This window comes from Colossoma macropomum, unplaced genomic scaffold (genome assembly GCF_904425465.1).
Source record: "Colossoma macropomum unplaced genomic scaffold, Colossoma_macropomum, whole genome shotgun sequence".
Classification (NCBI taxonomy): domain Eukaryota; kingdom Metazoa; phylum Chordata; class Actinopteri; order Characiformes; family Serrasalmidae; genus Colossoma; species Colossoma macropomum.
The window spans coordinates 9,893,256-9,921,229 of NW_023494804.1; the positions used below are offsets into that span (position 1 = coordinate 9,893,256).

Sequence of the window (27,974 nt, forward strand, 5' to 3'; positions counted from 1 at the left end):
TGTGAAATACCTTCTAAGATAGCCACATAACTTAAGCCTGATGTTGAGGATTATCCAAATGTCCTTTAGCTCTTTTCCTATTGAACAGACTTGAGTTCAGGCTCAACCTACCTGGCTAAACTAAGGAACCCTACTTAGTGAAATACCCCCTAGAGGTGCCCAAACGTTTTGTCTTAGGGGGCCACAGAAACAAAACAACTAGCTAGCAACACATTAGCTTTCCATTTCTCACTTTTTGCCAGTATACCTGGAAAAAAATATATCCTTTAAATATTCAAACGCTTTCATTACATACAAGATTGCCTTTCAATTCAGTGAAAAGTAATTTCTCTCAATCTCCTCTTGTTCTCTAACACAGCACGCTACTCTCTATTAGCTCTTATCTGCTGGCTACACGCTGTGTTGTTCAATGACAATTGCATGGTGTGTCAAGGGTCACTGATTTATTGTTTTTTTTTAATAACATAATACAAAGGGTAGTTTTCCCAGGGTTTAAGGAAAACGTAGTCCAGGACGAGGCCTAATCCCTTTTGGGAAAACTAACCCTATAACTTGTCACTAAAAGTACTTCAATTATAAAAAATTTAACACAGAAAAGAACAAGGCAAAAAATAAGTATAAAAAGTGTGTTCTCTCTTTGGCTGAGAGCATGGAAGGGAGGGTACATTTTCACACATCCTTGCCAACTTTGGTCCGCAGGCCCTACTCCGGGCAGCCCCGTTCTAGACAGCATTCACACATGCACACATTGAAATAACACTGTCGTATCTTGTGCGTGACACACGTTATAAATTCTGGTTTATTATATTCAATGGCAGGGTTTTCACAGAAGCGAAACCGACGTTTCTCTTATTCCTGTACGAGGTCCACTGTGTCGCTGCGCCTTGAACAGATATCTATTTGTAACAGTAAAGGGATGGGATTTAGCCAACACCACCTTATTAGTTGCATATGTAGTAGACAGCTAGCAGCATTTATATATTATACAAAGTACTGAATAATACGAGGACAAACTAATAATAGCACCACATATAAAAAAAATAAAAATCACAAGCGCAACTGCTGGTGGATGTTAGAGACATTAGTAATTGAACACATCCTTTGGATGAATCTCAATTCACAATTGCACAAAGCACAGGTACAAATAAACGCAATGGAAAACAATAGTGGGAGAGGCTTCTGTCCATTGTTATTAACAAAAAAGTACTTGAAGGAAGAGAACAAATGTGGTTCTGTGTTTTAAACCCAAATATACGTCCAAATCGAAGACAGTGTTTTGGGTCTCTGGAACATGGTAACAAGAGGTTAGAGCAGTTGAGTATATAGTATATATAGTAAACATATATATAAAAGTGAGTGAGGTATAATAGCTTACAGACTAAAGCATACATGAAAAGACGCTCTACACATCTGTTAAAAAGTTACAGGATGAGGGATAAAGTGGTGTTTCATGCAGAAAGGCCCAGAGGACTAAATATTCACTGAACAGATCACGGCCGGGTTTTATTACAACAAGAGATTGCATCGTCACACGGCAGTTGCTCCGATTGCAACTCAACAAGTTATCGGAAAATGGCAGTACAGACTGAGCTAGATGTTGGTTGACGGTGAAAACCTACGGCCTGTAGACTTCAACAACATGTTAACATGCCATTATGTGTCAACATTGTAACAACAGGTTATACATCAAAGGTTATAATTTAAAATTTAAAATTTGGTTAACAAAAAAAAACTGTGAACCGAAGTCCTTTAAATAAAAAAAAAAATACAACATAATACTTTTCAGAATACTTAATACTGATGCCGTAAAAAATAGTAATGATGGCCGAAGCCTCCGTATTGAAATGAGCTGGATAGTGGTTTCCAATTCTGGTCCTAAAATACCCTGGACATTTTAGTGTTTTTCCTGTGCCAACCCTTCCCCTGGGGATCTACTTTCCTGCAGAGTTTAGTTCCATCCTGCATCTAATATGCCTCCTTCCCCTACCTAACACTAATGCATCTGATCTAGCCAATCGAGAACTTCTGAAGAAGCTAATGAGCTGGAGCAGGTGTGGCAGGATGTGGTTGGACCTAGACTCTGTAGGAAGGTAGAGCTCCAGGACCAGAGCTGGTGACCACTGCACTAAAATGTGCTGGGCACGTGTAATCCAGGACCAGCATTGGGAAACACTGGAATAGAACAAAGGGCAAGACTCCGGCAGGTCAGTTGCTCTCTTTGGTAGTGACGGTGACGAGCTGTTTGGCGGCCTTGGCGATGTCGTAGGCGCACTGGATGAGCTGCTGGGTGACCAGCTGGGCGTCGGCAGGGCAGGAATCAGCCGGCGTGGCCCGGTGGCACTCGCCCTGCAGTCGGCTGGCGCTGGAGGTCAGCAGGCGCAGTGACCCACGCACCATCTCTGAACTCGGCCTCTGAGAGGGGAGAGACACAAAGGGTATCGCTTATCACAACCATGTGGTGTCAGCTGTTTATTTAAATTCATGGCAGCTCTGGCAGTGAGGTGGATTGTAGGTTTAACCCCTTTAACCCTAAGGAACCTGTATGTAGGTCCAGACTTCTCAAGCCCTCACTCGTACAGCTCATTTCATACAGAATAACTTAATACAGTAACTAAACAAGTAAGTCTTAAGAATAAAGTCCACCAGAACAACAGTGCTTGGACTAGACCCTGACTGATACCGGCTGACCGACAGTAAACTGTATGACAGCAATACAGGCTAAATGAGTAAGTCTGAACACGTCATGGTTAGTATTACAAAAACATGTAAACTAATAAAAATGAGATATAATAAAACAGAAATGAATTCAAAACTGCAAAAAATTAAAGGCAGCTCTGCCCCTAGTGCTACAATATTTGTATTGTTTAACTGTGTCATTTTCTTATTTTATTTGAGTGTGTTGACTCAGTCAGCATGACTGACGTGGCAGGGCATTCTTTACTTGTATCCAATATTCTGAATTTAAAGTTTCTGAATTTCAAGTCTTTACAATACTACTGTGTAATATTTACCTTTATATTAATATTCATACACGTGATGACTTGCTGCTGTCGGCTTTTGCGTTTGCTATATCAGGTCACTGCTATGGTTTCTTACGGTTCTTATGTGTAACCATATACTCCCAACACACCTTCCTGTAACCTGTGACCTTTTGACACCTGATGTGAACGTCAACCCTTTACCCAACATGTACTGATGCTGCCCTCCAATGCTTTGAGCTTAAGAAGTCTGACAACTCAGAAATGACAATCGCATCTGTCAGGAAAGCCTTGTTTAACCAAAACTACTGGTGCATAACTTAAATTATAAAATACAAATATACAATTACATCAGCAGGCCTGTCACAGCCATTACATTTTAGCTGATGATTTACTGGCATATGTATGTTTGCAATCAACAAATTAATAATCATTTAAAAGTTTAAAGTAAAAGCCTAAAGTGACTAAACTGGCTGATTATCTCACTTCCTAGCTGTCTAGACTTACTAGCTCCCAAATGATGGCAGAAATGGCTTGAGCTCAAATAGACAAAAAGGACTCATTGCTGCCCTCTAAAGGTGCTAGAGCACCAGTCAGAAGTCAGAACTGTTTCTTTCAAAAGACTCATGATGTGTTCTGCTTTCTTTCATTTATATGTATTCGCCTCAGCCCAGGGGTTGAAAACACACATCCTGCTTGCTGTGATGTAAACAATTGATTGTGAAAGCTAACAACTGTGTTAACTGGAGTCAGCTCAGATACTTCAATCAGACAATGATGTAATAACTGTGACAGACCTATGCACCGGCCAATTTTATTGGTCATCCGAATTTTTAATGCCTTAAAATCTGTATTTTAGCTTGAGTCCATAATAGCTGGATAATAATGATAAAATTATCTCTGGAATAAGGATGGTAAAGTGATAAACTGTTTTGAGTATTTTGCTGATGAACCAGACTGTTCCCCAATTTTTAGCCACAGTAACGGATCTTAAATATATGAAGCATGGAAGCTCATTTGTGTCATGTGGAAAAAATATCCAGCCATTTAGTAAGTCATAATAATGAGAAAGTTTTCCATAATTATGACTTAAAATATCAAAATTATGACATCTCACATCTCTCAATAACATGATATCTCAATAATGACTATGTATCTCAATTACTACTTACTAGTATCTTACTTTTGACAATAATGAGATCTTCTCAATGACATCCTATGTCATAATTATGACTTGGTATCTCATAATTACGACTTAGCATCTCATATTTATGAAAACGTCATTATTCTGAGATCTTAAGTCATAATTATGAGAAACGTCCTCATTATTATGATAACTTTTTTTTTCCAAGTGGCAGAAATAGGCTTCCATATAAATCAGCACTCTTGCCCCGATATGTTTTGTGACAGTTGAGCCTTATTCTTGATTAATATCACAAAAAAAAAGAAAAAAACTGTTGCATCTCATATTAGGCAGTTTATAACAGCATAACAACTTTCTGTTTTTCCCTTACCTTGGGAAACAGGGTAGCCATTTCAGTCACAGCTAGATGAATTCTTTCTGAACATGGAACAAAGCTGACAGGACAGACAAGAGAGAAATGAAAGTTATTAAAGTTATCAAAGTTATCAACCAGTTATTAAACCAAAAATGCAAAAGATATGCAAGGCCACAGAGCACACAATGCAGGAAAAACAGCACTGCTGCACATGAAACAGTTTTACATGAAAATCTGTGACATTTAACGCTTTTGAAGACCAAATATACCCATGACTATCTACATAATACTCTAGCATTAAGGCTACTTTTTAGCTTCCAAATCACTTGACAGTATGGAATTTCAAGTTCATGATCTCATATTTGCAGAAAATACTAAGTCAATTAATAAAACAGGTGGTATGATTTAAATCAGCTTAGCATGGCATTCAAAATACCACAAGTGATTTGGAGCACGTACATGGATTTATCACGTACTTCTCTGACAGTCCTACTATGAAAACATTACTGAAGCTGAAATTCAAAGTTGAACAGATAAGAACAGATCTGGCATGAAAAGAGTGATGAATGCTCATTGTATTCCATTGTCTTATCAGAGTGATATAAATGGCTTTACAAAGTTGGCCCTGTTCTAGAGATTAGCCACTGATATGCTACTCGTTGGTACCAGTTCCTCATGAAACAATAACTGTCTGGTGCAAAACGTTTCGATTGAATATCAGCTTGTGACAAACAACCAGCAAACTGATCAAACTATCTCACTACTGGCAAATTGTACCTGGTGAATTAATACTCTCCAGCAGTGCTTAATGTTCATGGGTGTGGCATGACAATGGAAAAAAGGCAAAACATAAACAAATGCAAACAAGATATGAACACAAAGAAACCACACACATACATGCAGAGTCACGTGAGTAGGAAGCAGTCAGCAAAGCTTGGGCTAAACTGCTAGATTTCTTTATGTTTATGCTCTTGGGCAGATAATGGTCTGCTGTGTAAGTAAAATTAGCTGTGTATCAATACAATGGCAATGAGTCAAAAAAAATATTTTCATTTCCACATAAAAATATCATTTGGACAGACTGATCTGACAATTATGTTATGACTAAGCTTTCCGTAAACCAGTAAGAGCAAGGCTTTTGTGAATGAGTATAATTTGCCAAGACATGCGGGGGACTGTCTACACTCTGCAATCGTTATAATCATGAGGGCGTGCTGCTCTGAATGCCAGCTGCGTTTGACAAACTCCCACCACTCAGCACCCACACAAAAGAGCCACTGTCCCTGAGACAGGGGGCAGAGTACCAGGAAGCAGGGTCCTGCAGAGAGGGGTCTCTCTCGGCCTGCTCAGCGCAGGGCAGCAGACCACTGAAACAGCCCTGACAGAGCTGGGAGCTGCCTCGGAAGAGTCACACACACACAGGTTTGTTTTTATACAATGTCATATACTCAACCCAAATCAAAATATGAATCAAATATGTAAATATGTATTAAATATGTGATCTATGTATTAAAGGGACCGTAACATTGACACCTAATTTTCCTCAACTGTATAAAATAAGAGCTGTTAAAAGTTTCCAAACATGCCATTCAGTCCATTTATAGAAACTAAGGTGTAAAAAAAGCCTGTTTTGAATCCACTGTTTTTGTGATGTCACAACAGCCAATACATTGGCATCTAACTGACTATTCAGCCTACAGCAGTTTAGCCCCAAGCATTCACCACTGAAGTTATGAGGAGTGTTTCAGGCCAGACTGCTTTTTGAAAGAACTACAATACAAGGCAGCCAATCAGAACAGAGGACATTTGCATGTATCAGTCTTAAAGGCACAGTAACAAAGGCAGACTGTTCAATTCTAAAGGAATAAAGAGAGGTTGGAAAATGGTCATGTAAAAGTAAATTAGCACTGTTTTTGATATACAAAACCACACAAATGTTAGAAATGGGTCTCAGGGAAAACATAGAACAGACTAAAAGTACATGGATCCTTCTATGTTAAAGGCCTAACCTTAACTTTAGTGGAAAAAAGAAGTTAAGGAGAACAAAAGAAATAGTTTTGCCTAGGCATGCAAATTTCATCAAATAATTTATAAGGAGACTGTCAAAATATCAATTATTATATGGACAGATCTGCTTCTAAAACCTGATTGGCTATGCCTTGTTCACAGCCACTGTAAAATAATTTATGTACAAACACTTATGAGCACACACATCAGCTAAATCTTGTACTAATGCACAAAAAAAAGTGTTCCTTATATGGATTGTGGGACATAGCACTGATAAGCAGTGCCAGGCATTAGCAATTATATAAAAAAAAAAATTACCCCAACCCATATTAAACATACCCGAAGTAAGAACTGGATTTTAAATCAAGGTGTTGACAACAATATGTTCAAGATTATATGATCAAAAACTAAAGAACTCGATGAAATGACTAATATACAGTGGTGAGCTACTAGAATTTATACATTCTAAAGTTATATTTACCACTCATTATTAGCCCAAGTTCAAAGGAACAGAGATGCCATGACTGGGGCTAGTTTTAGCTCAGTGTACATCAGTAGCTCTTGAAAGCTGCCACCATCCATCACATCCTTCTCTTTAATTTTGACCACTGATGTGTGATTTCCTTTTACCGCTGTGCACAGTTTCTCTTGAAGAACACAGACGAAACACCTGTCTGTCGTATTTGCTTTCTATATGGTACATCACTGTAGTTGTGCTTTCGTCCTCTTGACAAGTGGTCCTATTTTTGGCTGCGTGCTTCATATTTTAGTAGGTCTAACTATTGAGCACAGTTTATATATGTTCCTCAACTTGAATGACAAACCTGGCTATTCAAATATGGCCAGTTATTTATTGGATACAAAATAAAATTAATGCTTTTTTTAAATAAAAAAAGATAGCATTAGTCAAACAATTGTTTATTTGTTGACTAACGGTTAATCATTAACATCCCTTGTTTTACCCTTTCCTTTTAAAATAAATAAATATGTTGCTTTTGAAAAAAGCGCTCCACAAAGTCAGGTTATCTCTGTCTTTCTGTGTTTTTTCTACAAAGTCTGGGCATTTCTGTCCAGAAAATATACAAAAACAAGCACAAAAACATACATGGGCACACCAGCAAGGAGGAAGTGAAAACAGAGGACGACAGGAGGACAAATAATTGAAGAGAATTTCTGTCAGCTTCAGATTTCATTTCCCATTTTCTTGTTCTATAAACAATGGTGACACCACAAAATGGTGCCACTGTACATAAAATGGACTTCTGTTAAGGAACCAGACACCATATGTCCAAATGTTTGTTCAGCTACTAACGGTGAACCCGCTGATGTTCAATTGTGCACACAAAGCTTGTACAATCTCCACAGAAAAGCACTGTCAATAAAATGAGGCGCTCTGGAGCAGCAGCACATGAGCCTAAGGTCACCATGCCCAACGCCAAGCATCTAAAGGCGTATAAAGTCCCCAGTGTTGTGGGCAGTGGAATTGTGTTCTCTGGGATGAGCTGGAGTGGCATTTGTGATATAGCACTACTCACATCAGGACCTGACCTCCCTAAAACTTCTGTGCCTACAGTCAAATCCTCACAGCAATGTTCCTCGACATCTATTGTAAAGCCTTCCCAGAAGAGTAAAGGCTGTTACCGCAGCAAAGGAGGAACAAACTAACTATTAATACCCTTGATTTCAGGAGAAACGTTGGAGGAGCAGGAGTCCACAAACATTTGGACATGTTGTGCATCTTCCTAAGAGTGACTGTGTCCACTGAAAAACGTAATGCACTGAATTTTCTTTATTCAAATGTGTCATCGATTACATCAACACAGTTGTCTTGTAGTATTTTAATACTGGCAATAAGTAGACATGATGTGCACATCTGAATCAAGTTAATTCAAAGCATTGCTTTCTTCAGCATGTCCCCTTACCTCTCATGTTTGTTCTCCTGTGCGGCCCGCAGCAGCTCCTGGATGTTCTTGGTGATCTGTTCCGTCTTGCTGATGACGTCCTCTGTGGAGGGCAGAGTTGGGTCAGGCTCACACTCATCAGGGTCACCTGACTCAGGAATAGCCCCCTCTCCCAACCAGCCTGCAGTCCTGGGAGCACTCACTGACCTGGTACATGAGGCAGGGGAGAGAGTAGTGATACATTAGGTCTTGGTGTAGTAATACCCTTCCTATTTCAGTGTTTTACCCACTCACAGCTGAGTCTAATTGCTAATATGATCAGTAAATTATCAGTTCCTTCTTGAGCTCAATCAAGCGTACTAGACCAAGCAAAACCCAATACTGTATAGTGCAGGGATTTGGGGGAACACTGTCCTAACAAAAATTATCCTGCTTATCAGCTTACTAAGGCTGAAAGATTAATCATTTTCATTTCATAATCGCACACTGAGAGTGCAATTTTCAAACTGCAAGACCTGCAATTTTTATTATATATCACATTATCAACAGCACTGTCTAAATTTTACTGGGTATATTTAGCTTAGTAACTTATCAACATGTGTACATGACAGCTCTACCACAACTAACTGGCAATCTGTCATACTACATTAAGCCATAAAAATTGGATATGCTGGACGTCTTCGCAAAAGAAATGAAAAATTTTAGTCAAGCTTATGTAACGGGCATGGCTGGCAGCAGGGTAACTTGTGTGAAGCTGCAGTTAGCCAAGGAGCTAAGCTAGCAGTTAGCAATCTGGCTAACTCGTCTACCACAAAGCATCAGATAGCATCAGATAAAGGCAATGACTTAAGAAATCCTCCAGGACTACAGTTGAGAACCACTGCATTAGTCAATACCTTGTGGCAGTTAAAGTTAATGCCCAAGGCAAGGCGAGCCCAACCCTGTTCCTGCAGGGTTTACTTCAACTTTAATCTAACATATCTGCCTTCCTCTGACAAATGCTTACACATTAACTGGATTAGGTGTGTTGTATTAGATCTAAACTCTGTAAAGTGGCGAATGTCCAGGAGAAGGGATGGGCAGCCCTGGCTTAAGCACTATTTGATCTGGATTTGTTTGCCAGAGAGGGTTAATATGGGATAAAAATCTGTGTATTTTCCAAAGTTACCGGAGATAGGCTTTATGTTTACATCAGTGTTATATGACAGGCGACACACTGAAAAACAACATATCACAAGGCCGTGTCTATCAGCAGGTTTTGTTGTTACATTATCATAAAGTGGATTCAAACAAGAGGGTTCAACCAATTACAGAAGACCATTAATTGTGGAATTACCAGTTTTTAGACTCAGCAGATTCATACTTGTTTATAATCATGAATCTTGTCAGTAATTACTTAATCACTCAAATTACAGCACCTCCCCAGGTAAAACTAGGCCAGATTAAATTGAGTTTAAGGCCATTTTCACACCTAGATCATTTGCTGAATTCACCACCAGGGGTTGGGTTTTTCATTTGGTTCAGTTGGTTTCACATTGCAATAGCTAAAGTGCACTAAATTATACATGCGGGTGTTCTCTGATTGGTCAGAAATTTGGTGGAGATACAGGTGCTCTGTTACACACAAGTCTGCCTCCATTAGACCTTTTTTTTTTTTTTTCCATTCCATTACCCTATAATTTTATAAAATCCTGATCTATGCTGCAAATATATTCTTGATTAAATGCTACCTATTACGTTGCATGTAAATAGGAACACTTCATAGAAGGATCACAATCAGAGCAATAAAATAAACCTTACTGGATCTTGACTTTTTATGATTAACTGGTTTAAAAATGTATCAGTTTGAAATGAACCATCTGATCACCAATGCCCCCACGACCCAGAAGGATAAGCAGTTTCAGAAAATGTGCGTGTGTGTGTGTGTGTGTGTGCGCGTGTGTGTGTGTGTGTGTGTGTGTGTGTGTGTGTGTATGTATGTATGTATGTATGTGTGATCACCAATGCCTGGACCAGCCTATCAAAAATATGTTCCCTGGTCCATGTAATAAAATCAGGTGCTTTGCTATTGCTCATCTGCTGTTTTTAGGAGCAGCTTGTGCAGCAAGAACAGTATGAGCATCTGTAAACAGTTAAAAGGCAGATTATACAAAGTACAGCACTTTCTTTACTTCTGGAGCTACTACAAAAAGAAAAGCTCTCTGATGCTGGATTCCCCCATTTGGTGCGGACCATTGTAACAATGCGTTTCCACCAGGAGCGAACTGAAACAGGGTTCAATACAAAGCGGAATGATACACGTAAGCCTGTGCCATGACACCGGAGTCCTCTTATTCAGGTAATTTTGTGGAAAATAATCAGATTAAACGGTTAAACAGCGTCAATAGGGATGGGACGGTGACACTGATTTCAATAAGTAAGTAAGTAAATAAATAAGTAAGTAAGTAAGTAAGTAAGTAAGTAAGTAACTTAACCATGATGCTGAACAGTCAACACTCATGTGTGAAGCTCAAAAACTACTCCATCCTGAACTATAAGCCTGTCAACACATCGAACATCAGGATTGTTCTTACACCCAGTATTGTGTTTTAAGTGTGCGAGGCAGTAATGGCTACTGCAACAACAAGCATATTTAATAAATAAATATACAAATAAATAAACAAAAATCTCTGTTTGTTCTTGTGTACCTATGAAAAATAAATACATATCTATTTGTTTATGTAGTCTTTATAGAAAAAGCTGTTGAAGTTTGACTGCTGACTGTTTCTTAGCCTTTCAGTGTACAAAAAAAAAACAACAAAAAACTTGTAGTTCTGATCTGTTGAGCTGTTAGTATGTCAATTCTTTTTATTTTGCACAATAGTGAATGGTGCTTTTGTAATGCTGTATTTTGCTATTTGCTTAAAGGAGAGGTTAGATTTCTGTTTACACATTCAAAAAAAAAAAGGTCTGTCCTTGCAATTACCCAGTCGGAGGTGCACTAAATTTAATAATAATTTATCGCTTCTCATATAGACATCGTGATAACCAACAGCTTTATCGAACGTTGCATTTTATATCAATACCATACAGCCCTAGGGGCCTGAGGACGATTGAAACAGCCCATTTCTCCTGGTGTACAAGAACTGAGACATGTTATTACTCCAGTTTTTCCCCCCCCAAGAACTGAAGCTGTTTTGTCTGATGTCTGAAACCTGACACTGTGGTCTGAGGATATCTATGTACATTGTATCATGCAGACTACTTCCTGCACAGACAGAATGCATGCTTGCAGCACTGAGCATACTCAACAACAATCTCATCTACATGTGGTATTAATGTAGAATATCAATTCACCCAAAATGTTTAACACTTCAAAAATGTTTGTGTGTGGGAGCACTAGTGTCTTTCTTACTCCTCATGCACCTTCCTTATCTACGATACCAATAAATAATTTTTTTAAGGTTTTAAAAATGGTGCTAAATAAGTTTTTCCTATCATTGGGGGGCTGTTACCAAGATAACTCTGTAAACTGTTTGATTGGTCAGCACCAAACAAAGTAAGCGTGAAAGCACCCTGACACATTCAAGTGGAACTTGAGGAGCCGTACCCAGAGTCCTCCAACTCTGCGTGGTTGGGTGTGTTATCATAGTCGCTCTCAGACACGCCGCTCTGGCCGTCCACCCTGGAGCCCTGCAGTGAGAGAGAAGGAGTGGTGAGAGCTCTACACATGAACCCCATGCCTGCTTCCATCACAGGGCCTATCTTATTACAGAGAAATTCAACAGGGCTTGCTCAAGAGAGACATGGCTGTGTTAACAGCAGCCCAGGCGGAGAGCATGGGTCAGGCTGCAGCAGAGGGGCATTCCTCATGCTTTAGGTGCAAAAACATGTGGATGTCATAATTAGGCCAAGGAAAACAGATCATTACAGACAGACACATATTGGAAACACATGCACAAGGCGATATACTTCAGATGTAACAATGAGCACAGCTTTTCAGCCTCACTGTGGTCATAAACGCAGCATTTGAGTGAGATTAGTAGTAGGGCAAATAAGCAGCCCTGTATCTCCTATAAAGAGACTGTTATGAACTGAAATGGTGGTGGGTGAAGATACAGGATGCATGCAGATTTGCTGAGGGAGGGGGTAAAGCGGTGGGTGGAGGTGGGCTGAGGAGGAGGGGTGACGGGGTAGCCAGGCACTCCCTACAGAGGATGGCCTGTTCAGTGAGCGAGTACTTCACCCTTTGGGTTCGCTCATCCCACGACCAGGACAGGGAGGAGGGGAAGGTGGGGAGGGAGGAGGAGGCGGCCACGGAAGGACCCTTCCCAATCTAGAAAGGGTTCAAATCCAGTTTATGTACAGAGGCAGGGAGAATCTTCAAGGAATAGTTTGGCAAAAAAAACGAATTTACACAATTTTCCACTTACCCCAAATGTAATCAATTACTCAAGACATGGTGTTCGAAGACTGTTTCTTTAGTTTTGCACTGGAGCTACGAGGTTTATGTAGCTAGCATGGTGAATGCCTACATCACCAACTTATGTAACTGCTAACCACAGCGAATTGTGACATAACGTCAAATAGACATGGTTTCTGACACTGTATGATCCTGTTATATAAACAACACCTATATAAAAATGCACAATAGTACATGGTATAGTTAAAAATACTAGTAGCAGTAGCCATCTTGAAGCCTGAAGTCTGAGTATACTTTTGTCCATTTGTATTGATAAACTGAGGTAATTGATGGGATATCAGCTTTCACTTGTTAGCTACTGGGGATGGGCCAAAAGAATATACTTTTTCAGTAATAGAACAATGTCTGAACTCCATATTCCACCAGAGTCAGAGGCAATCAAGAGCCTGCATCTTACGTTTTTGTTCATTATCTTTATTATAGTGAGATAACTGGTGGGGCACAAGCTTTCACTTATTAGCCTCTAAGGACGAGTCAAAATTTTTGAATTTCTGAACAGTCATAAAAGTTAACACAACAATATTTTTTTGATATGCAAATTATCTTCTTTCTAACATCACACATTGTCAAATAGAAGAAGCACGATAATGTGTCTGAACTGTGTCTTATGTTTTAGGTCAGAGCTTATCTATTTAGTCCAAAGAAGTAAACACAGAAAGCCTACTGCAGCCAGCTCAGGGCTACCACACACTAAAGAAGAAGCTCTGCGCTGCGCTAGAACTTCTACCTCTTGGCAGCAGACGGTCCAAAGCGCAGCTACAGCACAGATGCTGCAAAACTAGAAGCTCAAGCTCATTTTATACTCCTGATTGTATAGATTTAACAGAATAAAACTTTGAGTAAACATAAACATCATTTAGTGAATTTAACCCATTTGGTGTCAGCTAACTAAAAGAATCTTCTGACAGGATTCGTTACCCATGGTGGGGTGGGGTAATGCCAATTTTTTTACAGGATGCCTGTAATGTTTATGACCAATTCACAAGGGATAAGAAATCTCTGTATGAATGACAGGGATGGGAGTCACTACTCAACTTATACACTACCTTTGCTCAAGAAACGAGTATTCCTTCTACCCTAACCATGTGTATTGCTATTTTAAGTGAATGCACTGGGTCATTAGCTTGTGAATTCACAGCTAACAGTGAACTGCATAAAATCAAACATTTTGTTTGGGAATTTTTACGTTTTAATGTTCTAAGTTGTAGACTTGAGGTAGGACAGCACAACCCAGCTTGATTTTAGCCACAGAGAGCCACACGAATAAACTGTTTTTCTATCCTTAAGAAACCCCTTTTGCACAGTACAGCATTCTTACCAACATGTCAATTCGCACAGATACATTATGTAAGGTAAAAGTGGCCAGAATCTTTACTGAAGCAAAAATGCACAGTCAATACAAATGACCGACATGGTGTATTCAGAAGGATCTAAACACTGAGAAATGCCAGTAAAAATCCAAACGGCTTTTCTCTACTAACTAACTCTTTGTTTTCATGCTAAAAGGTATGAGGTAGGTCTGGACAATTTAGCGAAAATATCTAATTGTGATTTCTCTGACCAATATTGTGACCATGGTTTAAACTGCAATTATTCTTTACGAATTAGGGGTTCAGTCCGTAGTTCACCAGACTGCCAGTTAGTTGTGGTTGTGATGTCATAGCATTTGGCTGTTTGGTTGTGCTGCTGTGATAATGTAGACTGTAATAAAACTGCTCTTAATTAATCTTTCAGCCCCGGTATAACGTAAAATTCAATAGGACTAGGCCAGTTATGTTATGTTACCTAAAACAAGGATTAGCATTTGTCTGTTTATCTTAAAATTGACACCTTTCTTAGCATAAAATTCAAGCCAGACATCACCTACTACGGATTTGTAGTCTGGGTTTGATATAGTACAGTAATAAAAAATGCTGAGTGGCTTCACTGTCTCTAGTAGCATCTGGTGTGTATGCAGTAGCCTGTAGCCTTATACCTTATTAGTAAGGCATTATTTTTCAAACTGAAATGTCAGATTTGACCAAAATGCCTATCCCTATTAGCTATATCAGCATTCAGTGCAAAACAAACAAAGCAAACTTCGGACACCAAAAATGTCTTCGACTGCCTCCATTTAGGGTAAACTAATATTCCTCCAAACTGTTCCTTTACATAATGATCTCTACACAATGGAAAGGATATGACAATGACTGATGATTAACCTCAAATGCAAGATCAAATACTGAACAGTACTGCTCACAGACTGAAAACACACTCAAAGCCAAGTGACAATCCTACAAATCATGCACTGCCCCCTTTTGGGCCGCACTTACGTTGGGTGGCAGGGGCTGGAGGGTGAGGCCGCCTGGGTCAGGGTGGGCACCGTCTGCTCTGGGGTGATAGTGCTTCAGGCCCGAGCCGGTCTCATACATGGACATGGCCCGGCCTCCACGGGGCTGCACCCGCCGCTGGGGGTCTTGCGGGTGGGCCAGGCTGTTGGCCCCCTGCCATTTTAGACTAGTGTTCTCGTTTTGCAGGGAGTTAAGCTGGAGACACAGCAAACACATGTACAGAGATGTTAACGGTTGCATACATGTCGCAGAGATCCAGCCACAGTTTCTTCATAGAACTGTAGTTTAAAGATCATCTTACTTATTAGAGAGAGTGTTCAAAGTGATCCTTGCCCTGGTTTACTAATGACTACAACACCTAGTATACTAGTTAGCAGATTGTACATGTAGTTTCCAAATAAATCGAGTTAAAAATGATTCTGCAAGTTTAACTGTTTCAGAAAAAGTTCATGTTCTGCTCTGCCTCATTTATCTAAATCTAAAATAGTTTTCTATGCACAGTAAACACTCGAGAAGCAATAGAATCTGCTGGTAACTAGAGCTTTATCAAGACAAACTATCTGATGCCTCATCAGACAGAAACGGGTCCTGACAGAAACACCTGAGCAGCTACTGGAATAGGATCTGTTTCTGAGAGGAGCTGCTCAACAATGCAGATCAGATAACCACTGTGAGTAAGCACAGGGGCAGCAAGGTTTCAACAAGCAGCATACCATGTGTTCTGCTTGACAGAGCATGAACAGAGTAAATATGATAAGAGTATGGATGGAGTATGGTAGAGAACATATGGCTAGAGTCACCACCTTGCTCTGCATGATCCTTAGCTCTTCACTCAGGTGGCAGTTGACCTTGAGCAGCTGCTGGATCTTGGCTTCTGATGCATTCAGAGCGCTCTTCACCTCCATGAACTCCTGCACCGTGATTGGTCCATCGGACAGGTCGGATGACTCCGAGCTCTGGTTGGGAGAGAGACAGTGAGAGGAGGAGAGAGGTCAGAGCACTTTGTCTGTTGATGTGATAAACAGCCACTATAGTTTGAGAAATGTGATGTGCCTGAGTGTAAATACTGGCGATGAATGGAAAACTGGTGGTTTGTTGAAGAAAAACTTCCTCTGGGACCAACCAGTGTCAGGGGGTGGACCATATGGCAAAAAGAGAAGTTTTTTTTTTGTTTTTAAGGTTTTGAAGCAAGTTGGAACTGGGCTTGTGTGATATTGTGATGGTCATACCATCGTCCAGTCGAGCCCCCTAGCCATTACCCACTGACGATACTATCATGCGGTATTTTACAAAATAAAATAAATCATAAACCAGTCAAAGCTTAGCTGTAAGCCTTCTGTTACTGTAGCTGTGCATTGTCTTTCCATGTCCTGCACAGCTTTATCAGTTTAACAATCACTGCCACGTGTAAGAAAAAAAGGAGAAAGATATACTTTACTGTGCTATAGAATGTTCTAAACCTAGACAACATATCAGGGCTGATTCAGAGATAGACTAAGTAGTTTTTGATATAGTACTTTTAAATGTGGCACTACTGGTAGGCCCAGGTGATGTGATCGGATATCGTTGACGATAACAAACCTTAAAAGGCGATAATCGTCATGTTGGCGGACAGAACTGACATAGAACCAGAGAGGACTAATTTACCTTAAAACAGCTTGTTAATAATTGTAAATGATGTGTACACAATGTTTAATTCACTTTTACTGTTTCCGTACAGCTTAAGTGCCCCAGTGGTTCAGAAGAGTTAAATTACAAAAATTATGAAAACATAATGCTGCATTTACATTTAAAGGCATCTACAGTGGAATTAAAGACTGACTCAGCTGAAACCACTTTAAAAAAAAAAACATGGGTATGGCAATCACTCCTTTAGAGAATGTGTTGCAGTTTGCCAACATACACCAGAAGGTGCATATGAATGCCTGTTTGCAATTACATCTACTACAATGACAGGTGAAGTAGTTTTAAAGTTTTTAACAGAACAGAAAGTAGGTCTAAGCTGCATACTGTTTTTGGGCTTTGGCAATCCACTGTCAGGCAGATAGCGAAGAAATGGAGAGCATTCATCAATACCTTTGCTAGGAGTGGTCATCTAACAAAAATCACTTCAAGTGTATAATATTCCAGGAGATCATAATGAACCCCCAGGATCTGCCAGCCACTCTTGCACTGGCTACTGTCCTCAGTCCATCAACAAGCAAACAATGAACAAAAACTGTGTGTGAAATGATAGTCAAAAGTAGTCAAAACAGAATTCTTTGGTGAAATGTTGTGTTTGATGAAAACAAAGCACTGCATTCCAGCCTGATTATCATCCTAACCAGGAAACATGGTGGTAGCAGTATCACGGTTTGCTGCCACATGACCAGGATGGCTTGCCATCACTGATGGAGCAAGGAATTCTATAGAAAACATTTGGTTGAAGTCACTGCTGCTCAACCTTACTGAAAGCAGAGGTTCACATTTTTTTCCCAAAAAAAAAATCTTTAATGTTGGATCATTCTGTTCAGTAAATGAATTACGTACAATGAATTATGAATTAGTAAGTAAATAATGTATGTTATATTCTATATTTTTTTTTCTTATCCATTTTTAGGACTTGGATAAACTCAGAAATTCAGAGTTTGCAAACATTGTAGTATCACTGTTTTTTGCCTCATTATCCACCCCTAGCATAAACTAAGATTATACCATAATGAGCTAAACAAATACAATCCAAATGTTGTTGTTTGAAGGCTCTTTTTTTTTATAACACATGCGGTTGTCTAGTGTTCTACAAATGCTGTTGATCCCCAAAATATACTCAGAAAAGCATATGATTATATAACCTGTTCCATGAACAATAACATATATTGCACACTCCTACTGGGCAGTACCTTTGTCCGCTCATCTTTCCCAGAGGCTGGCTCCCGTTCTGTATCTTCGTCGGATGCGACACTGTCATAGTCAGGCTGATCCAGCTCCTGACTCTCACTCCCATGGCGGCTGCCAATATCTTTTAGAATGAGCTCCACGTTATCTTGGGGGGAAAAAAAATCAATAAGTCAAAAGGGGGGCAACCTGGGGTTTATAAATAAATATATTAATAAAGTAATTACAGAATACTCCCTACCTTTGACATTGTCTGGGGAACTCCCTTGCTGACGACGCTTTGCATCAGTTAAAATGTCAATTACAAGTGTGGCAAACTCGTGTGCATTAAACCTTGCCAGCTTCTGTCTGCCCTGCATTACAAATGACCCAAAAAATTAAAATAAAATTTAAAAAGAGGAAGGTTTAGTCACTCATTGTATGAGGCTAAAATAATGTATGAGGAACTTGAATAACATGTGAGTGAAGTGCTGCAGGCTGGGTTACCTGGTTTCTGGTAGATGAGTATTCAGGGTTAACGGGAAGGAAAGGAACCACTGTGGTTTCGGTCACCAGGGTGCTGTGGTTCTGCGTAGCGAGCCAGACTGCAACCACAAATGCGAAGGTAAAATAAGTATTGCAACTTTTCACATGACTAACAAAAGCATATTACTAAAGACTTTACACACTGCACAGCTTTTTATATTTACTACTAATATAGTAACATATATTTCTTTCTTTTTTTCTTTTCAGAAGAAGTGCAGATTCCATTTTAACAAACCTGCATCCGTCTCTCTTCGATCGACTTCATCATAAACATCCATGGCCAACTCTTCAAACTGATGATTGCTAAGCTGGAATCAAAAGCATGCTCTTCAATAAAAGTGCTAAGGCTTAATGAATCGCATAATGCAAATAATCACCTAGAGTACTGGGTAAAGGCAGAGACCACCTTTCACTTATTTAATATTCAGTCAAAACGACCATTAAGTTACAAGTTATTCAATTTTCACCGTCAGGAAAAAGCAGAAAACATATACATAACAGAAAATTACACAGGAGCCTTATCAACTAAATATAATGTCAATTCTTTCAGTTTAATATTTTGTGTGTCCACCCTTTGTCTTTATTACAGCATTTAGCTGGCAGAAGACTTGTTTTTTTGGTATTTTTCCATACCTCTAAATTTAAAAATTAAAAAGAAAGAAAGAAAAAAAAAAAAATCAGCTTACTGATTGAAGTTTTTTCTTTGCAGCTTTGGCCAGCTCTGACAAATCCAGATTGCTGTATCAAAAAATAGATAAAAGCACACTGTCATATAAAGTCAACTCAAATAGGCTATGAAAAACTAAAACACGGACAACATGGGACAAACATACTATCATTTTAACTTACACATTTCTTATCCATTTAATGTGAGCATGGAGAAAAACCATATCAAAGTTAGATTGTGTACATCTTTTTTCTGTTACTGATAACGCTATAAAAGAATCGTAGAGTGTGAATCTTACCTGTCTGCTATCTGGGGGATTATAAAGTGCTGCCCATTTTTATGATCTGAAATAAATGTGAAAACCGTGATTTATATTTACTATAAATAAACGGCTCGGAATGCATCAATTCATTACATAGCAATCTGCTTGAAACCCACCAGCCTTGAAAAACAGAATGTATGCACACTTCCTGGTATTACTCTACCTACCAGTGTTGCGGAGGACTGCAGTGGTCATAATATTCACAAGGCTTGCCCTCCCACACCGTTCAACGTGCTATGAATTTTTTGTTTTCAGATGGTGCAGTATGATTCAATACATATGAATCAGTGACAAATGTGAAGCCGTATCAAACACAGGAAATGAGACAAACGGAATAAGTCAACAAGAGGCTGCTTGACAGACTGAAATAATTATGTGACTGCTCTACCAAAGCAAATAGCAGCTTTTACCTTTTGTGAATACCAAGGGCCTCATTTATAAAATCTGATCTCAAAATGGTCGTACGTGAAAATTCACACAAGTTATTTATTAGACAACATGATAAATGAATAGGACACTAATGTCTCACAAACGTGTTTACTATAGTAACGATATCATACTTAGTTTGAGTAAATTTATTTTTGTCTCAGAAGGTTCTATATAGAACCATATACAGCACATTCTCCATCAAGCTGAAAAACCCTTTCACGATGCAAAGAACACTTTAATCATGCAAAGGGTTCTTTGTGTGTTCATGGTCCACTCTTTACTAAAGAACCACTGAAGAACCACCTTTTTCAAGCGTGTAGATTTTAACAATTTACCTTTTAAAGCATCAGAGGTGATTCAAAAAGATTCATCTGATTTCAAAATGATTTATTTCACTTGTAAATCATTACAGAACAATGCAGTTAGTTGTAAATGGTTTAATTGAGCATAAAGTTTATTATGTAATTTATGTAAAAGTGCTCAATATGAACCTCCTCCAGCTGTACAGACAACATCAACGCCATAGTCAAATTCATCCCATACTCGACTGAGCATGTTGGGTGTTGCTGCACTCACGGCTCTTTCAGTGTGATTTCAGAGATCATCCAGTGTTGTGGAACCAACGACGAACGCTCTGAGCTGTTGGAGGTTCACTGCCCACGAAAATCACACTGCACAGTTATGAAGGATTCACTCTTATTGAAGTGGAGAACGTAAAACGCTTTCTGCTCAGGGGTCGCATCACCTTGCAGACTGAAGGGAGCCATCTTCCGGTGACAGTCAGAAACTCTATGACCCCCTCTTTCAATTGGTATGTGATTGGTTCCTAGGCGCCTCGCGGTTGTAAAAATTATGGTACTTTGAAATCGGATGAACCTTTTTGAATCACCCTGTATGTTACACTCATTTACACTAACAGTAGGTAATTCATTACAGTACTGAATTCAGTAAAAGTGACTACTAAAAAAGTACTTGGTCAGAAAAAATGTTTACAAATGCATGCATATTACTTACTTATTTAGTCATTCATTCATTCATTCATTCATTCACTTGCTCATGTAGAAGAGAATATGCTGCGCTACACTCTTTCACTTCTCTTAGGAGATTCATTCCACCTGTGCTCTTACTTGTTTTTTCCTCCTCATAATAACTATCATTCCACTAAGCGCTGGTTGCCAAGTAATAAGTATCTTTATGCTGCACCCAACTGTACTAAAGCCTTACTCTAATGTGATTATATTTCCATGAGGTCCTGGCGTCATTTCCTCATTTACAGGTGCTTCTCTGCAATTTTACTGCCACCAGATCGGCCACGTCGGTGAGAAAATTACAGGCCAAAAAGCCTACTGTTTTTCACCAACCTAAGTGCCGCTCTGATCATCATTTTCTAGGCAGAAGTTGCCACGTGTCGGGGGGCGGGGGGTTCGGGGTGGTTTTTGGGGGAAGATTTTTGACCGCTGCTAGTCGCCATTTTTGGTGCACTTATCAGAGGCCCCATATTAAATATATTAAACATTTTCCAAATCATGAAACGAAAAATTTATGCTTTTGAAGAATCACCCCATTTACTTGGCCTGGGTTGTAAAACTTTAAAGCATTACTTTATACATTACATTACATATGCACTAATCATAAACTTTTTAAGGAGGTTATTTTTTTTTTAGTTACCTAGAAAGAATTATCAGTTCTTCAAAGATCTAATGGTGAATTCTGATACATTAATACAGAACTAAACAATTCTATTTTCACATTTACATTGTTAATGTAATGCAAGAAACACACGTCTTAAAAATAATAAGAAGAAAGTTGCCTGTGCTGTGGTCATTTTTGCCAACCAGACACGAAAGTTTTATCAATGAAAAGACACACAAGAAGTTTTTTTAACAGACATCTCCCTGATAAACGAATCCAATACAAACAGGGATTAAGTTTATACTTTAGCACATTAGAAACATTAGGTAACTTCTATGAGATAATGTTTGACTTGCAGCCTGTTTGGTCAAATCCTGAAGAAGAGTGTGGCAGCAGGACTACATCAAATTGCCCCAAGGCAAGTTTTCAGTAGGCAGCTGTGAGGCAGAAAAACTAAACAAGCTGGTATTTGCCAGAAATTAACAAAATAATTTTTTTCAGCAAACAAGATGGGCTGTGAAAAGTTTTACAGACTGAACAAAACAAAACCACATTCAGGTTAATCTGGCAAATACTGAAAAAGCTGAGCTGTACCTGATATTTCAGCAGCTTTATGGTTCTATCTGTAACGCAAACAGCACTACTTTATGCCTTTGGCTCACGTGCATTCACCGTATTCACAGCTGTGATGTTATTTGCGTTGTTTGTATTATATTGCTATTTTAGGAACGTACTTACCCGGCCTTCTTCCACACAAGTAGAACGCTAGTCTGTCCGTCAGTTCATACTGGATCTCCACCAGCCTGTCAGCCAGCTCCTGATGCCCTGCTTGTCTATAGAGAGAAAAAAAGCAGATGTTATGACTCAGCTCAAGGACAGCAGAATCTTTACATAATATTATTATGATAAACAGAAGATATTTTACATCATTATGAATAATAACATATATGAGACTTACAATTACAGCCAAGAGGACAACAGAATCGTAGTTTGCATCAAATGTCCTGCCAAAGTACATCATATAACAAAATGTTCCCAGCACTAAATATTTTCAGTGCCATGAATCTAATCATGTTTGAAAACTTATTTTAATAATCTCCACGACCTAAAGCACTGAAAGCTTGCATCTGTGAAGCCTCACTGCACTCATATATGCATTACACTGTAAACTCAATTAATTAAATAATTAAATTGTCGTTTACTTCATCCATTTTTACATCTGTTGTAAATATACATACTGCCCTGCACTCCTGCAGCAGTGCCACAGTAGTCTCTAGAATGAGATTTGTCCAGTTTAAAGGCTAGGAAAACCCCCTTCTGATGATGCGTCTTAAATGTTAGAGGAACCTTTAAAAAACTACAAGTGCCTTGGGGGCGGATATTTGAGGGTGGGCTGTTTGAAATGCTTTCCCAACAGCTGGCTGCTAATGCAGACGTAAGCCAGACAGCTAATGTTACTGCTAGGAAGCTGAATATCACGTCTCTATTTATGTATGTTTTCAGTCAGAATTTCTTTATTGCTGTAGCGGATACCCAACGGCAGCAGGGCACATGTGCAGAATGCATGCTGGTTACTGTAGTGAGAGCACACAGATGGAAGAAAACACAAAAAGGATACAATATCCTCAATTCTATTAAACCGAATGGCTGAGAGATGCAATGCTGTACTACCGAATACTAAACAACATGACAAATAACATTAAAAGGTAATTTCTCATCTGAATGTCCCTTTAATTATCAATTGTCATCGGCCCTGAAATTCAGTATCAGCGCATCTCTCCTCCTTTTATCTGGCAGGACCGTCACGAGTCAGCAGTAAGTGTTACCTTGCATAATCAACAGGAGTGTTTCCACTGCTGTCTGGCGCACCGGGGTCTGCACCGTACACGGTAAGGAGCTCCGCTTGTAGCACCTGACCAGCTTTAGCTGCCACATGTAATGGAGTGTTCCCTTTCTCCTACAAAAGAAAGCATCTAATTATTTGTCCCAGTACTTATACCTGCCTAATAACAATTGAATAACCACAAAATGTGGCATTAATACTGAATGCTAAAAATAAGTAAGTAGATAGATAGATAGATAGATATAGATAGACAGATAGATAGATAGATACATAGCACAGCCTCCTGCCTCAATATAAAAGGCCACTTCACAAATCAAGACTTGCACACATCACTGAATGTGTATATTTCAGTAAACTCTCACAAACGTTTCATAACCTCCTACATGGAAACTTACTGGATGGAAAAAGTTGGCCTGTGCTCCCAGAGACAACAGCCTCAAACACGTCTCCAGATTTCCAGTCCGCACACTTGAGTGGAGTTGCTGAAAACAGTTAAATTATTAATCAGTTTAATTTTATATTCTGATTTAATTTGGGAATTACATTTGCTCAAAATTTAGGCAAACATGTCAAGCCAAGACAGCATATTATACTGATATATCACCATATTACTAACATGTTTCAGAGAAATTACATATAAAGCATAAACTACTCCAAGTCTTCATTGCTCACCTTGCTCAGGTCCTTCGCAGTCACACTATCATCCTCTCGACATGGCATTCGATGGACAAAAGCCAACATTTGGTATTTGGCCTTTATAAACTCTGTTTTATTAGGACTGTGAAAAAGAGAACCATGTTAAAGGGGAAATCCATTTTTCAAACTTTCTGCAAAGTTCAATTGTTTAGATGTAAAAGTAATTCAGAGAGGCTTGATGGGACATAGTGCACTGTAGAGAAGCTTAGGCCCAATCCCATTTCACCCCTTGCCCCCACCACGGGAAACTTCGAACAAGAAGCTGGCAAATAGCTGACTTCAGCTTCATATCACCAAAGAATTAGTAGTGGGTGATGATAATTAATTGCCGCATCCGCCCTCTTTGAACACATATGATGCCCTAACTGTAACTAAAGCCCAGCAGTGAGGTTGCTGAACCCGCCTCTGCTGTCACTGCAGACTGGCAGGGTCACCTACAGAGCAGCGTTAGTAGCCTGTTAATGAAATAAAGTTCCTTTTTATTTTAAGGGTCCCATTTCGTTGGGCAACATTTCAACCACTACCTGCTGTAACTCAGTTCCAAGGGGCAAGGTGACACTTGAAAATAAGGGGTAGGGGTAAAAAATATGAAATGGGTCTGGGCCTTATAGGCTCTGATGTCTTTACAGTGATGGTGGTAGGAACTAGGGGTCGCAACTATAGCCCTTGTGTTTGCAATATAAAATGACCAGTAAACGTACATGTCTCTGAGTTTCACATATAATGTTGATAATTAATAGTAAAACACAGGTAAATCTGAAAAAATAAATTTTATGGGGTACAATTTTTTCTTGTAATGTCCTGCATGTAGCTCTCCGCCATGAATGGATTTTAAGATATCTGGTTCCTGTCAGCACCACTGTGAACAATTCTGACTCAGAAAGTTTCTCTTGAATGGAGCATTTCACATCAAACCACTCTCAATTACTTTGTTTACATCTTAAGCACTTAATTATGCAGAAATTCTGAAAAACAGGTGGAGCTCTTTAAAAGACAGGTAGATTTAAACATCATATTAAATTCTCACAAATTAGGTCAAAGGTTAACAAGCTTCATTAAACACCAGCTCATTCAGTATGTCTGTAACAAGAGGAAGGTCACTTTAACAAAGCTACTACAACAAGATCTCCACGTGTAATGGGAGTTATCACTCACTGCACTCTGTCCTGTGGGTTCGCTTTGCGTTTTCCACTCATGATGGACGAGGGGTCGAGAAGACTATGCTCCCAGATTGAATTAGCCCCATTACTGTATAAAGTCTGTACCATCTGCGATTGAAAAGAAATTACAGAAACATGAGATCCTACGGTCACATGCAGCAATGTCGTTGGTTTAGCCTCATTCATGAACGCCCACCTCCGTTCCAGCAATCAGCATCTATCCGCACTAAAGCAACAAGAAAGAAACCACAACAGCAACCCACACTGCTTTCTTCTATTTTTATTTGAGGAACTGCGACACAATACCCCCATTTCCTCATAGCTGCAGCACACAGAGTGAAGCCCTACACTGAACATGAAACATCCAACAAACATCCGCTCTGTACCTGTAACTGGGACTGGGGCCACGCCGTGTGGGTCAGATGGCGGACCTGAGAGCTGTGGCGGCCCAGGCCCCTGTGGATGCTGCAGCATTCATCGCAGATAAGAACTCCCCTGTTGATCGAGGCCCAACGAGGCTCTGCGGAAGAAAAAGCTTTAATATATGTATTTATGACTTGCATAGTCTGTTTTGATTCTGAAGTTACCCTGTGATTTCATTCAGTATTAATAAAATTTCTATATGTTGGACGACATATCAAAACTTAACAAAAGTTTCGTTGCTTTACTGAACGTGGGTCAAGCCTAGTCTTTTCCTGAACTGTCAGTGGTGATTCACCATTGTCATTCCTTTTCAGTCTAGTTTCAGGATTAATACTGTTCTGGAAAAGCAGCTCATCGAGGAACACATTTTCACAGAATCATGAAGCAATCATTCGAAATATCTTCATTCTACTAAAGTGAGTTACTTCCACTTTTGTCAGGGTCATCTTTTTTTTGCATGGCATTCTCTGAGATAGCTAGACCACCTGTCTGTAGCTGCCTGATACCTGTTCATTCGTTTATCTATACATCTTTTCCTTCATTCACGCATCACTTCGTCCATCTGCACATCTGTTCATCCATGATTTCTACCATCCAGGTACCGTCACATAAAAGCTGGATAACGATGTGAGTTCTGTATGAGGGGCAGAGGAGGCTAGGAGTGCTGGACCCAGAGCTGTCAATCAAGCAGCTCATTAGCCACGCCCACACAGTTCTCAGATAGGTCTGAGCAGCGTTTTTTTTAGCCGTGTTTTATTATATTTACATCTTATATTTTTCACTCAAGCTTTGCTGGATGTTCAACATAACACAAGTTTAGTATCATACAGAAATATGTGTTCACTGTTACGTTAACTGTGACTTGTCTGGTGGTCTGTTATCAGCTTCACTGTTCAATAAAATATAGAAAGGATGGGAAAGTGTCACTAATTGCAACTCAGTAAGTCAGTAAGCAACTCAGTAAGTCAGTAAGTAACTTAAGAAAAGCTCTAATCTTTCCCAATGTAAGCTACAGTGTGTATAGCTGATATGAAATACACTTCAGCCTAAAACTAAAGATTAATATGCTGCAATAATACAGAATATTACTTGCCCTAATTCATGATTTTGTATCCTTTTTGTACTTCCGCCGATCAATATTCTCTCACTACATTACCCAGCATGCATTACGCACATACACAATAAAACGATTAGAAATCCCCCCACAGCTGTTGGAGCAGTTGTAGTTTTTCCAAATGTTGCTTCCACCTTCAAGGTACATCATCAGAAGGGACATTTCCTAGCCTTTAAACCTATAAATACAGCTTTAGAGACTACCTCGATACCATAGTATGAGGAAAGAAGGCATGTTTTCAACAAATGTAGTGATGGTTACATTTTAATTTTAGCTGGAGCGCCTCTTTAATTGCTTTGTATGAAGCTGTGATTGAATTTAAACAGATTTTACTTCAGATAAAAGACGTAAAACTGCTACATGAAGCCTGGCAAGTAGCAGACACTTTAACCTAACGTTTCTCAAGAGCTTAGCTACAAAAATAGCTTCACAAACACGGACAAATTTCCATTTTATCTTCATTTTTGCTGCCACTTGTCGGCATCCACAGGCACAGAGCTAGCGCGTTAGCCAGCTAGCGCCTTAGCCGTTTTAGCCAGCCACTAGGAAAGCAAACGAGCAAATGAAAGGAAGCAACAAGATGAATTAAAACCCGCTGCACTAATATAAAGTGAATTCTCTGTGTTTATGTCAGCAGAAGCGTTACTATCTGGTTTTCAGTCCAAGGCAGGCTTCCGTTAGATAGCTAACGGATTCGCTAACGTTATTTCAGATTGTCTTACCGGGGGCGCTGCAGTCAGCGCAGATTTCCCTGTTGCGAGGCCTCATTGACATCCTTTACTGCAAAAAAGTCCGTGAAAAATGGTCCTTTCTTTCACACTCATGAGACGGAATACATGTGAAACAGCCAAATATCTACTGGGGAACTGCACTGCGGGATGGAAAGTAAGTGAACTGAGAACAATTTCGCCCTTGTTGAGCCTTTTTTCAACTTCCTGAATGGGGAGGTGACCGAGCGGCGTTATTTTTTCCCACCCGTATTAAGACAAGTCCCGCCTCCTGCGGTAAGATTGGCTAGTAATACTCCCCGTGTGAATTACTAGCCAATCCCAACGTAATATGCAAATAAGAACGCTGCTTTTGCGCATTGATTACGATTCGATTCTAGCGCG

The 27,974-nt window shown here is 39.5% G+C and overlaps 1 protein-coding gene across 4 annotated transcripts; it reads right to left on the bottom strand.

Annotated features, from left to right (window-relative positions):
* Positions 1–767: 767 nt before the first annotated feature.
* Positions 768–27,828, bottom strand: git2b (G protein-coupled receptor kinase interacting ArfGAP 2b). Of its 4 annotated transcripts, XM_036595045.1 has the most exons (21): positions 27,585–27,828; positions 25,712–25,845; positions 25,321–25,433; positions 24,142–24,247; positions 23,865–23,951; positions 23,453–23,583; positions 22,365–22,459; positions 19,542–19,587; positions 19,263–19,314; positions 18,812–18,884; positions 18,538–18,635; positions 18,293–18,404; positions 18,057–18,199; positions 15,981–16,133; positions 15,160–15,372; positions 12,611–12,700; positions 11,975–12,057; positions 8,407–8,592; positions 5,782–5,871; positions 4,493–4,556; positions 768–2,412 (listed from the first exon to the last, which is right to left on the bottom strand). In XM_036595045.1, exons 1-21 carry the CDS (start codon positions 27,634–27,636, stop codon positions 2,206–2,208), a joined length of 2,328 nt encoding a protein of 775 aa, XP_036450938.1. In that variant the 5' UTR covers positions 27,637–27,828; the 3' UTR covers positions 768–2,205. The 4 variants fall into 4 exon arrangements, with proteins under 4 accessions (XP_036450938.1, XP_036450940.1, XP_036450939.1 ...); XM_036595047.1 differs by lacking the exons at positions 25,712–25,845; positions 27,585–27,828 and adding an exon at positions 25,522–25,568; XM_036595046.1 differs by lacking the exon at positions 5,782–5,871 and having other exon boundaries at positions 2,206–2,412.
* Between the last annotated feature and the right edge of the window lie 146 nt (positions 27,829–27,974).

Coding starts and splice junctions, on each gene's coding strand:
- git2b (XM_036595045.1), bottom strand. CDS start 27,636: ATGTCAATGAGGCCTCGCAACAGGGAAATCTGCGCTGACTGCAGCGCC. Junction 18,200..18,292: donor TTCCCCAGACAATGTCAAAG/GTAGGGAGTATT, acceptor TTTCCCCCCAAG/ATAACGTGGAGCTCATTCTA. Junction 8,593..11,974: donor GCAGAGTTGGAGGACTCTGG/GTACGGCTCCTC, acceptor CTCATGTACCAG/GTCAGTGAGTGCTCCCAGGA.